General features: G+C 43.9%; 1 protein-coding gene across 4 annotated transcripts in view; it reads right to left on the bottom strand.

Annotated features, from left to right (window-relative positions):
* Window positions 1-1,150: 1,150 nt before the first annotated feature.
* The window catches only part of GBF1 (golgi brefeldin A resistant guanine nucleotide exchange factor 1), a 212,446-nt gene continuing 200,192 nt past the window's right edge, over window positions 1,151-13,404 (bottom strand). For all 4 annotated transcript variants that reach the window (XM_073585753.1, XM_073585755.1, XM_073585754.1 and 1 more), the window contains exons 28-32: window positions 12,059-12,160; window positions 6,363-6,476; window positions 3,517-3,694; window positions 2,825-2,962; window positions 1,151-1,811 (exon numbers count right to left, since the gene is read on the bottom strand). In XM_073585753.1, the coding sequence (XP_073441854.1) occupies window positions 1,540-1,811; window positions 2,825-2,962; window positions 3,517-3,694; window positions 6,363-6,476; window positions 12,059-12,160 (804 nt within the window). In that variant the 3' untranslated portion in view covers window positions 1,151-1,539. The remainder of the gene's footprint in view (window positions 1,812-2,824; window positions 2,963-3,516; window positions 3,695-6,362; window positions 6,477-12,058; window positions 12,161-13,404) is intronic.

Below are 13,404 nucleotides of genomic sequence, written 5' to 3'. Positions count from 1 at the left end.
ATTTTATGCATCTAAACTGTCCCCAGTGCGACGTTAGTGATGCAATGTGCATCATTAACACGTTTTTTCATTAAAAAACAGCACTGTAATTATGTCCACTGGAATCCCGCGTTAGGGCAGTGTCAAGCGGGGAGCCTGCTCGACACTGCACTAACGTGGCTCCGAGCACCACACTGCGCAAGCACGGGATTCTAGTGACCGCTCAATCAAGTTGAGGGGGCGGCGGTGGCAACTGTGACTGAACAGAAAATGGAGCACACCCCTATGACTAAATGAGCAGGTATGATCTAACTATATAAAGTGCTTTTTGCACATGATTAAATAGGGGTTTTTAATGAAACATGAAAACGCACTGGGGACAGTTTAGATGCTTGAAATGATGTGACCAGTTCAATCTATAAAAGGAAATGAAACCATACAAAACTGCGGCAGCTGTCATATTTTGACAGAGCTGAAAAAAAAAAAAAAAAACACTTCTGACTCTAGTGGAATAGAAGGCTGCAACTGACAGTCATCAGCTGATTGGCTGCAGTGGTCGTATGACACCCCCTATCAAGAAGAACGGCGGGTGACAGCGTGGAGTACAGAGCAGTGTATTGATTCCGTACTTTCCCACCAACTAGAAATAGTGCAAATCAATTTCCACGACCCAGTCTAGAGGCCATGTATGTAATCTATGGTCATTGATTGGGAGTCCTGAGACCAACCAGCATCTGCAGCTATTATTTGGTTTAGCTAGCCTGATGTCACGCTACAACAAGGACCTTACAGCAGGCCGGCTTATCAAAAGAAGTGGTGCGCGTACAATCAGGTAAGAGGTGATTCTCAGGGCTCCTGTCCAGAGATCACAGATCCGGCCTCTGTACCAGGTCCTGCAAATCAGTTTGCATCATCTCCACCACCAATCTGTGCCCATTTAGAATGTGTTTTAAAGTAGTGTACAACCCATTTAAGTATCTGAAAGGGTCAATTCTGAAATGTGTTGTCTACTCGGATATAAATCTCTACACATTTTAAGTCCATCTTTTTTCTTCCAGTTTGTGCTTTCTGGAACCATGGTCCTCTCTGCTACAATTTGTATTATCCCAGTCTAATCATTATGAAGGGAAGGGGCGAGGCTTGGCGAACACAAATGTATATTCAAAGAAAATGAGACTTATTCAAAATGTTTTATACAAGGAATGTCCAAGCACAAACAGCTCTCACACATTCATGTGAAATAGGACTGGGATTACCGGATATATCCTTGTAATGTAACACATTACATATATCACGCAGTTCTGTTCTTATAAAATGTCTTTACAGTGTACAGAGTTCATGAGAATTGCTCGATTGTTGGACTGATGATCACTATGGCTAGACAATCAGGAGGAGATGGGGAGAAGCTCGTTTATTCTAGATTTCATCCACTGTGATGTGTTTCATCACTGTCTTTTTATTGTAGAAGAATTAAGTCTCTTAAATAAAAGCAGCAGCAGGATCCATGCCAGTGCCATTGGAAGTTCATGTGTACATCTCACACAGTTCTTCACCAAGGGATCAGTTGACTTGTGAGACTGGTGACGTTTCAGCGGGCCGAGGAGTGGACAGGAGGGGTACAGGAGAGGTAGCTTCTATTAAAGCAGGATTAAGGATGATTGGCAGCGACATTGGTGGAACTCCCACCTGCAAATGGGAAGTCAAGGGGTGCAAAATAAGAGGAGACTGAGCTATAGGGGGATGTACATCTGTCACAGGGCTCATCCTCATCGGAGTACAGGAAGGAGTGGATCCTGGTACTGCTGATAGTCCTGGGCTTGTAGAGTCAGAGTCTGTAAGAGAAATGCAGGGATAATTCTTACTATGACGATCACTATACACTAAGAAGAAACCTTCATGTGCCTACATACACTGCCTGGTCATACAACATGTGCTCTAGTGTAGCATACCAGTTTTACTTTCCTACACATAGACCGTTTTGCATTAAATTACACAATGGATGAAAAAACACACTCGCCAGGCTATAACCACAATGTGGACTGCAATATCGCCACAATTTAATTATTTGACTTCAATACTTGTTCATGCTGCAAACCTGACATACACTGCTGTGCCAATTTTTGCCAATTAGTAGGTAAGATTTTGCGACTCTTGGTATTTTTAGCCCAGCCTTGGCCAGCTGTCGCATCATTTTTTTTTCTTAAACTTGGTAGATGTAATCTGGGAGTGGGAATGGCCAAGAAAGGCCAACAAATTCAACTTAAGTTACACCCCAACTAGAGCACATCAGGTGTGGTGGTGCATGGCAGCTGGAAGGTGCGCCAAACTCATTAGGCGTCTCAAGTGTGTGCCTCTTCATAAATATGGCACATATTGCTCCAGTGTACTCTTCATCTGACTGGCAAACAAAGTTCCAGTCTTCACAAATTGGGACTTTTGATAAGAAAATCTTAGCACTCAGTTAATTTAGTCTTAATTTTCTGGAAGGAAGACAAGAAATACCGTAAGAAAAGATTCTAAATTGTTATTTCATGGGAGATACAAGTAGTTTTGCGACAGCCAACAGGTCCTCTAATAATATTTTGACTTACAACTCTGGGGCTCATACTGATTATCCCTGGTGCCCACTTTAAAACATTACTTGGTTTTACGGTCTATTATTCCAAGTCATATACATTTTATGGTTATAAATAATATGCTGGCCACATGTAAATGACAAATATGAAAGGTCATAGCAAGTGATACATGTTTGACTGAGTCTACGGCTGAAGACGCACGGCCAGCCATGACTGACGACATTATATAGATGTCCTAAGTAAAGGTCAGATGTGCTTTTTAACATTACCAGAATGTGATGGTTCTGATGGCCTCTCTGGTTGCACAGTTTGGGTGACAGGTTTGGACTCGGAGGCGGCAGGGACTATAGTGGAGGCAGTTAGTGTTTTCTGAGGATGTGGTTCAGTTGCAGCTACATGAGGTGGATCTGAATAAGTGAAAAGTCATATGAATGTAACAGTACAGTAAAATAAAAGATATTTAGCTTTTCACATGTTGGATTATCTCTTCAGGTTAATGGCTTAATATGAAAGACTATTCTATAATGTTTATTATTTACACCCTGCTAGCATCAAATGAATCCTAGTTCTGGTACATTACTATGCAGATCATGATAAATTCATACATTTACTGAAGGCCAGAGCACTCCTTTATTCGGAACTTCATTCAAATTGCACCTGCCAGGAGGCCCCCAAACACAATTGGTACAACAAGGCAAAATGACCTCATGGCTATTTTTTTTTAATCCTGCTAACATTGCCCTAGTTTGGCAACTATTAGTACCAAGCACACGCAACACCCCGAAACATGCGGATATCCATCAATGTCACGGACTGCTTATAGTGCATAGGGATCGCTGGCATCAATGCACTGGATAAATGAATATATTCCTGCATATGAGCCATAACTTCTCTATCTCTACACACAGCTCTTTTACAGCATTCATACACATCTATATTGGGATCTAAAGAGAAGATATACCTTGTATTACTGTCTGTTTGAAAAGCTCCTCTTTTAGCCGGGGTAAGAAGCAGTCTATCCTCTCCCATGTGATCTCCCACAGATCTGAATATCCAGTTCGTGAATCAGCGCTATGGAAAATTCCAGCTGTGTCCATCACTAGCAGCATATTCTTCAAGGATTCAGGTATTGCTTCCAACTGAAAAAAAAATTCACAGTAATTACAGCCCAATTCTTCATGGATGTACTACGTGTTGTTGGAAGATCTACAGCCATCTTTTACATGGCAATTTTAACCTTTAACATGATAGCTCTCTTCTTCTGGCTTTATGTTCACATCACTGTGTGCAGCTGGAGAAAATCTGCTACTGCCATTAGGCTAAAAAATCGCCAGTTACCGTATATAGCCTCAACATTTTAGCTAAGAAACTAGAGGTAGCCTATAGAGTATGGTAATTCCTGGGTGAATATTATATGATGCAGAAACGACATGCTGTGTGCTTGCTATACAACATCAAACGGTCAGGATTCAGTAAGACATTGCTATATCCTCAACTCCAGCCTGAGTAATAACTTTAGAGGAATGTTCCCAGAGAAATGGCGCAGTCAACACAAAATGAAATGTAAAATTACATATAATTTACATTAAAGATAAATAGAGCAAAGTGGACACCACAATTTGATCAATTTTATATGCAATTTCTCCTGCATGCAGTAATACCCCATATGTGGTGGGAAAATATGCTTTGGCCTGTATGGCAGAGATCGGTAGAGGTGGAGCTTTATTTTACTTTGGAGCATGGATTTTCCTAAAATAGTTAATGGCCACCATTTGCAGAGGCCTTGAAGTTCCAAAACAGTAGAAAACCCTCAAAGCGAGTCAATTTTTTTTTTTTTTTACTTTTTTTCCTTAGTCTCAATATGGAACTTGAATATTTAGCTGTTCTAAGACAATGCAATGCCGCTGTCATTTTTTACAGTGGCATCTAGGAACACAGATTGTGGCGGCTGCTGCAGGGTGCCAGCTGTAATATGCAGCTGACGCCCACTCCGCCTGCACCCGCTGGGGGGTGTGACACACTCATTCCTAAAGCCCCTGTCACACACAGTGATCTTGCTAGCGAGATCGCTGCCAAGTCACAAGTTTTGTGACGCAACAGCGATCTCACCAGCGAGATCGCTGTGTGTGACACTTACCAGCGACCGTCCCCCCTGCCAGGTATCACTGATAATCCTGGAATGGCCAGGATATTTTTTTGATCGCTGGTCTCCCACTGGCCAGCACGCATCGCTGCGTGTCAGGTGGGAGACCAGCGATCAGGCGCTGGTAACCAAGGTACACATCGGGTTTCTAAGTGCCGCGTGCCACTTAGAAACCCGATGTGTACCTTGGTTACCAGCTCCCTGCATCAGCGCGCTGGCAACTAAGATACGTGCGTCGCTTGTTGCCCGCGTGTCGCTGGTGCCGATCGCTGGTGAAGCTGCCTGTTTGGCAGATCACCAGCGATCATGTAGCGACACACTAGCGATCCTGACAAGGTCATATCCTTGTCGGGATCGCTGGTGCGTCGCTATGTATGACGGGGCCCTTAGTGCTTCCTGTAAATAGGCGATGATAAAGGATAATTCCTTTTATAGACATTGTCGGCGGTCGGTAAAGGATTAAATAATCCTGGACAACCAGTATAAAAGCTCATGTTTAGGGTACCCACATACAATACAGAAATATGGTGAAATAGAAGGAAGTTACTATATTTTGCAGATAAGAAGGACCATAAGATGCACCCTAAATTTTGGAGAGGAAAATATATATATTTTTTAATAAAGCGGTGGGTGGTGTGTCTATAGTCTGCTTTTACGGTAGCTTACGGAGGGGTGGGGGTTGGCGGAAGTGGAGCGGTGTCCCAGGAGGGAGTGGTACTGCTGCACGAAGCTGGTGGCGGTGGTAGGAGTGGGACGATGCTGCTGGCACCGGGCTTGGAGATGTTCAGCAGAGCGAGGCTGTGGCAGACTCTGGACTTTCAGAAAATGTCGGCGGAGTCCCCGCACTTCCCATCATTATCACTGTGGTGGACTAAGGGAAAATAATGACCCTGCAGGCGGCGCATGCACAGATGGATATATCTCGGGAGAAGAGATCTCAGCCTGCACATAGGTCACCTTCAGTGGCCATTTTCTCAACATTGACCACAGTGAAAATGATGGGGAACGCGTGGATTCCATTAACATTTTATGAAAGCCAGGAACCTACCACAGCCTTGCACTGCTGAACACCCCCAACCTCCCAGCCCATGGCCCGCAGCATCGCCCCACACATGCCGCAATCACCAACTTCCTGCTGCAGCGACCCTGCTTCCCGTGACCCTGTTCCACTGTAACCACCCCCACATCATCTCCCGGTAAACTATAATCGAATTATAAGATGCGCCCTCATTTTCCCCAAAAATTTTGCTGAACACCAGACAACTGTAGGAATACGGGCGCACAGCAAAAAGATAAATCAAATATAGTCCAAAAAAAAAACAAAAAAAAACCTGGTGTCACTCACCATCCAATTAAAACAGTCCTTTATTTAACCCATCAAACGGGTACAGTGCGAGAGGAGTGGGTACCTTCTGTGGACGGCAGCAGTTTTGCGCTGACTGCGCTTCAGGACCCGTTAAAGTGCAGTTAGCGCGAAATAGCCGTCGTCCACAGAAGGTACCCGCTCCTCTCCCACTGTACCCGTTTGATGGGTTAAATAAAGGACTGTTCTAATTGCATGGTGAGTGTCACCTTTTTTCTTCCTTTTTTGGACTATAATAGACCACTTATTTGCAACCGGCAGTGAAAAATGCAGGATTTATCGTATTATAAGATACACATACCAGTAAGTCACTGGAACCAGCATGCATGTACTTGTCCATAAAGTCTAATATTGTTAACCACAGTGCTGCAAATGTAGCGAGAGACAGTAATGGAGACAAATGCTGCAGGAAGACCTAGGGGAGAAGAGAACAATGGTGACTGCAACGTACAGAAAAAAGGGTATGGCATCTGAATGCAAAACTAGGAGCTAGGGTTAGTCTTTCAGGTTCATGCCAACTGTTATACAGTACCAATAGTACTTGGAGTACATGTAAAAAAGACAGACAAAATAAATTCTAGCACACTCTGAAAATCATCAGATGTTGTACACAAGCAGAACTCCCCTGCAGGAACGTGTCTACAAATACAACCAGACAATTTATAAGGAATGTATACAGAGCAGAATGGAAACAAAAACTTCTGCCATATGGCATAGTACAAGTACACTGCAAGAATATTTCATAGTGTGTGCAAGAGACCTAAAGGCGGCCATACAATTTCAAAAGCCAACTTCTGACTGCTATTCCTCCCAGCTTCAACATACATGTTCATTCTCGGCTCGAGCCATATACAGAATCCTTGCCCTTTTGTGAGGATTTAGATCCCTAAAGGGATAGCCCAGTTTAGAAATCCCATTCTCCCCTGAACTACTAGGGAATTCTGAGCTAAAGGAGGGGATCCGTCTAGTCAGCAACCTAGTTTCTTGCCAAGTCTGGACAGTGGCTACAAAGAGCGCCTCTTGTTTTTAATAAGTTGTCCCTGATAAAAGAAAAAGAAACAAAAGCTTATAGTCGTCTCCCGTGCCAGAGCTATTCCAGCGGTGTCAGCACGAGAGCCCCGGGAAAAGCATGACATGTGAGCCTGGCGCCCAAATCAGCGCTGGTGTCACTGGCCCAATCTTTGGACAAATCGAACATCAAGGAAGTCAAAGCTGCAGCTGCTCTCACTTCCTCTTGATGTTCAATTTGTACGAAGGCGGAGACGCCAGCTCTGATTGGGCGCCAAGCTCATAGTTCATAACCACACAAGACCCCTGGGAACGCTAGTGTTGACACCGCTGTAACAGTGCCAGCACGGGAAGCAAGTATAAGTTTTTATGATTTTATCGGTGCCAAACATTTAGATCAAGAAGAGATTGTCCTAGTAGTGGACAATACCTTTAAAGGACCTGTCCTGTAGGGCAAAATATAAACAACCCATTAATTTCAATTGGTATGGTGTAATGCATAATTTTTCCGTGGTGTCGCTACAAACCTACCCAATATTAACTCCAAAAATACCACCCAGAGCACAATTGCTATGAGTGTCCCATCTGAGGGAAAACTTAAAAGGGAACCTGTAATCACGATTTTGTATGTTAAAATAAAGGTATTGACAATGTGACTTTTATACTGATTTAATAGATACCTGTAGGGAAGAAATCCGCATCCTGATTTCTGTTTAATTCAAGTTAGAAGTTTTGGTGCAATAAGCTCTTTGTGCATCAGGGTGGGATTGTGCGTGAGACGTTCGGCTCTGCCACGGCCCCTCTGCATTTGTACAAACTACTTTTTTTAAACCCCTTCATGACCCAGCCTATTTTGATCTTAATGACCTGGCCATTTTTTGCAATTCGGACCAATGTCCCTTTATGAGGTAATAACTCAGAAACGCTTCAACGCATCCTAGCGATTCCAAGATTGTTTTTTCTTGACATATTGTGCTTCATGTTAGTGGTAAAATTAGGTCGATAATTTTTGCGTTTGTGAAAAAAACGGAAATTTCGCGAAAATTTTGCAATTTTCAAATTTTGAATTTTTATTCTGTTAAACCAGAGAGGTATGTGACACAAAATAGTTAATAAATAATATTTACCACATGTCTACTTTACATCAGCACAATTTTGGAAACAAAATTTTTTTTGTTAGGAAGTTATAAGGGTTAAAAGTTGACCAGCGATTTCTCATTTTTACAAGAAAATTTACAAAACCATTTTTTTTTTTTTTTTTTTTTTTTTAGGGACCACCTCACATTTGAAGTCACTTTGAGGGGTCTGTATGGCAGAAAAACCCAAAAGTGACACCATTCTAAAAACTGCACCCCTCTACATTCAAGAAGATTAACAACCCTTCAGGTGCTTCACAGGAACTAAAGCAACATGGAAGGAAAAAATGGACATTTTAATTTTTCCAACAAAAACTTTCATTTAGCATCAGTTTTTTCATTTTCACATGGGTAAAAGGATAAAATGGATCCTAAAATTTGTTGGCCAATTTCTCCTGAGTACAACGATACCTCATATGTGGTCATAAACCACTGATTGGGCGCACGGCAGGGCCCGGAAGGGAAGGAGCGCCATTTGACTTTTTGATTGGAAAATTAGCTCCAATCGTTAGCAGACACCATGTCGCGCTTGGAGAGCCCCTGTGTGCCTAAACATTGGAGCTCCCCCACAAATGACCCCATTTTGGAAACTAGACCCCCGAAGGAACTTATCTAGATGTGTGGTGAGCACTTTGAACCCCCAAGTGCTTCACACAAGTTTATAACGCAGAGCAGTGAAAATAAAAAATCATTTTCTTTTGCTCAAAAATGATTTTTTAGCCCGCTATTTTTTATTTTCACAAGGCTGTCCTGAGTACACCGATACCCCATATGTGGGGGGGAACCATTGTTTGGGAGCATGGGAGAGCTCAGAAGGGAAGGAGCGCCATTTTGGAATGCAGACTTTGATGGAATGTTCTGCGGGCGTTATGTTGCGTTTGCAGAGCCCCTGATGTGCCTAAACAGTAGAAACCCCCACAAGTGACCACATTTTGGAAACTAGAACCCCCAAGGAGCTTATCTAGATGTGTAGTGAGCACTCTGAATCCCCAAGTGCTTAACAGAAGTTTATAACGCAGAGCCATGAAAATAATTTTTTTTTTTCCCTCAAAAATGATTTTTTAGCCCGCTATTTTTTATTTTCCCAAGGGTAATAGGAAAAAATTGGACCCCAAAAGTTGTTGTCCTGTTTGTCCCGAGTACGCTGATACCCCATATGTGGGGGGGGGAAACCACTGTTTGGGCGCACGGCAGGGCTCAGAAGGGAAGGAGCGCCATTTGACTTGTGGAATGGAAAATTAGCTCCAATCGTTAGCGGACACCATGTCGTGTTTGCAGAGCCCCTGTGTGCCTAAACTTTGGAGCTCCCCCACAAATGACCCCATTTTGGAAACTAGACCCCCCCCTAAGGAACTTATTTAGATGCATAGTGAGCACTTTGAACCCCCAGGTGCTTCACAGAAGTTTATAACGCAGAGCAGTGAAAATAAAAATATATTTTTTTTCCCCTCAAGAAATATTTTTTAGCCCGCTATTTTTTATTTTCACAATGGTAACAGGATAAATTGGCCCCCAAAAGTTGTTGTCCAGTTTGTCCAGAGTACACTGGTACCCCACAGGTGGGGGACACACTGTTTGGGCACACGTTGGGGCTCGGAAGGGAAGTAGTGACGTTTTGAAATGCAGACTTGATGGAATGGTCTGTGGGCGTCATGTTACGTTTGCAGAGCCCCTGATGTACCTAAACAGTGGAAACCCCTCACAAGTGACCCCATTTTGGAAACTAGACCACCCAAGGAGCTTATCTAGATGTGTGGTGAGCACTTTGAACCCCCAAGTGCTTCACAGAAGTTTATAACGCAGAGCCGTGAAAATAAAAAATATTTTTTTCCCACAAAAATAATTATTTTAGCTCCCAATTTTTTATTTTCCCAAGGGTAACAGGAGTAATTAGACCCCCAAAGTTGTTGTGCAATTTTTCCTGAGTACGCTGATACCCCATATGTGGGGGTAAACCACTGTTTGGGCAGACGTCGGGGCTCGAAATGGAGGGAGCACCGTTTGACTTTTTGAACGCAAAATTGTTTGGAATAAATGGTGGCGCCATGTCGCGTTTGGAGACCCCGTGATGTGCCTAAACAGTGGAAACCCCTCAATTCCATCTCCAACCCTATCCCCAACACACCCCTAACCCTAATCCCAACCCTTTCCAAGACCCCGGTGCCCACGATCCTGGACGGCGGGACACCGAGACAGCCAGAGGGAGTTCGGAGGCACCGTGGAGGGTGACAGGGGGTGATCGGAGGGAAGGCGGGGGGAGCAGATTATGACGGCAGCTGCCGATCGGTGCTGCCAGACAGTGGCAGCTGCCGATCGGTGCTGCCAGACAGTGGCGGCAGCCGATCGGTGCCGTCAGTTGGTGTGGGCCGGGGGGTCGGGTCTCGGTCTCCAGCCATATCCGATGCTATTTTAGCATTGGCCATGGCTGGATTGTAATATTTCACCAAATTTCATTGGTGAAATATTACAAATCGCTCTGATTGGCAGTTTGACTTTTAACAGCCAATCAGAGCGATCGTAGACACGTGGGGGCTAAGCCACGCCCCCTGGGGTTAACTATGAAGGGTCCTCTGTGCGGGTTGGGTGTCCTTTCAGTTACCCCGGTCACCCGACCCGCAGGTGGGCAATCAATTCATGACGCCACATAGGCGTCATGGGTCGTATTGGCACGACTTTTCATGACGCCTATGTGGCGTCAAAGGTCGGGAAGGGGTTAAAGATCGCACCAGCGCCATCCTTGATACTGGTGGCACTTGCGCACATTCATTTTTTAGTGGTCTTTAGCAAAATGGCACTGACAGGGGCACTTTTGCAGATTGACATCCAAATGTCAATCAAATTTGTGCCGTTGGCGCATATTGAGATATCGTTGCGTAATTGAGCCAAGGTCTGAATCTGCGCATGTGCCGCCATGTTGCTGAAGACATTCGGATTTCAATTTGCGCATATGCTGCCACTGTCACCATTTTGCTGTAGACCACTAAGAGATGAATGTGCGCAAGTGCCATCATCGGCATGAACAAAGGAGGCTCGAACAAACGCAGAGGGACCGCAAATACCGTACCCACAGTCTAGCCCTAATGCACGAAGAGGATATTGCACCAAAACTTCTAAGATGAATTAAACAAGAACCAGGATGCCGATTTCTTCCCTACAGGTATCTTTTAAGTCAGTATAAAAGCACCATTGTGGCCATAACTTTATTTTAACATACTAAATCGTGATTACAGGTTCCCTTTAACAGTTTAATATCAAGGAACCCTCGTAAAAGGTAAGGATTGTCCAACATTAAGAACACCTTTAAATGCATTTCTATGCAAGGAGGTTTGTCCATTGAGATAGCAGCACACATGTGGCTCCACATGCTGTATATCCCTGTAGTAGAGTTGGTGCATATTGATTCACAGTACCTGGTCTATAGTATGTGTCCGTAATCTGTGGCTGCTGGAGGGGAGCCCTGAGAACCGCCTTTTACTTGCTGTCATCTGAGGCTTTTTTGATTAGTTGACCTGGCACGACGTGACACATACCTCACACCACAACCATGACACCAGGCCGGCTACAGAAAAGAGCAGTGAATGCTGTCATGTTAGAGGTGGTTCTCAGGGCTTTTGTCCTGTGGTCACAGATCACAGACATGGCCGATGTACTAGGCCCTTCGAATCAATTCACATCAACTCTAGTGAGTTCACAAATTATACGCTTTTATTTAGTTGACCCTTCTATGTAATGACACTTTACTGGTGCAGTACTCCTACAAGGTCAGTAATGTATTATATAAAAGCTGAGACATTAGCGTATCAGTTCAAGCCCCACTGGTACACAACTTCTACAATTTTATCATCTTACATACTTTAGAAAGCAAAGTCGAGGCTCGCATTCTTGTCTCTTCCATGCCTCCCACATCAGCAGGGCTGATATTCTCTAAAAGCTTAGTTAACAGAGGAAACAGCACCTAAAGACAAACAGAGGAACAGATGAGGGGGGGAAAAAAGCAATCTTTAAAAATTCTGCAGAGATATCATTAGAATTTTGTATTTGCAAAAAATGTCACTAAGATATTCTGTCATTTATCAAAAAAGGGCAAAAGTACATATTACAAACCCTCGCTACAGAGTCAAGTTATTTAGTGGGGTAACACCATCCAACAAGGCAGGCTGGGGAGCAGAGCGCTCCTGAGCAGGGAAGACTGCAATAACAATCTAAAGGCTAGGTCTGAAGATAGTCCTTAACAAAAGTGATATTGGTAACAGACAGTAATCAAACTTGTGAGGGTCCTCCAAGCCCTGAAAATGTCTCTTGCACTTATGATATGAACTCAAATCATAGGATTGGAACATTCAACCCCTCCCCCCCCCCCCCCCGGCTGTTTGCACCTTCATGACCAGGCCAAATTTTACAATTCTGACCACTGTCTCTTTAAGGTACTGTCACACTTAGCGATGCACCAGCGATCCCGACCAGCAATATGACGCTGTCAGGATCGCTGGTGCATCGCTAAGTGGTCACTAGTGAGCTGCCACACAGGCAGATCTCACCAGCGACATAGCAGGGGTTGGGGGTCGCTACTTACCTGTCAGACGTGGCTATCCTGACGTCCTCCCGCCCGTGTCCACGCGTCTCTCGTCGGCGCCACAGGAAGCCCAGCAGGAAGCTGATGATGAGAAATGGCCCAGGCCGTTTTCACGCGATCAGCGATAACCAGCGGGGGAGCGGTCGGAGGTAAGTATCAGACATAGCGATATTGCTAGCAATATCGCTATAACGTCACAAAAACCAGTGACGTTATAGCGATATTGCTAGCGATATCGCTTAGGCCTGTTTCACACATCCATTTTTTGGCATCCGCCAAAGTGTGAAAAAACGGATCAGTTTCCATTTTGCCACAAACGGATGCTAACGGATCAGTTTTTTGGACGGATCCGCTTTAGCCACTAATGCAAGTCTATGGGATAAAAAAACGGATCCGCCAAAAAAAATGGACGTCTAAAAACAGATGTGTGATACAGGCCTTAGTGTAACAGGACCTTTAGGAAGTAATAATTCAAATGCTTCAATGGTTCCCAATGATTCTGAGATTGTTTTTCGTGCCTTACTTCATGATAGTGGTAAATTTTTTTCAATATGATTTGCGTTTGTGGAAAAAAAAAAGGAAATTTGGCAAAAAATTTTAACATTTTGCAATTTTCAAACTTTTAT

The sequence above is a fragment of the Dendrobates tinctorius genome, unplaced genomic scaffold, assembly GCF_039654945.1.
Source record: "Dendrobates tinctorius isolate UK_male_01 unplaced genomic scaffold, ASM3965494v1 ptg000089l, whole genome shotgun sequence".
Lineage (NCBI taxonomy): Eukaryota > Metazoa > Chordata > Amphibia > Anura > Dendrobatidae > Dendrobates > Dendrobates tinctorius.
This window is presented reverse-complemented; position numbering and strand designations above follow the sequence as displayed.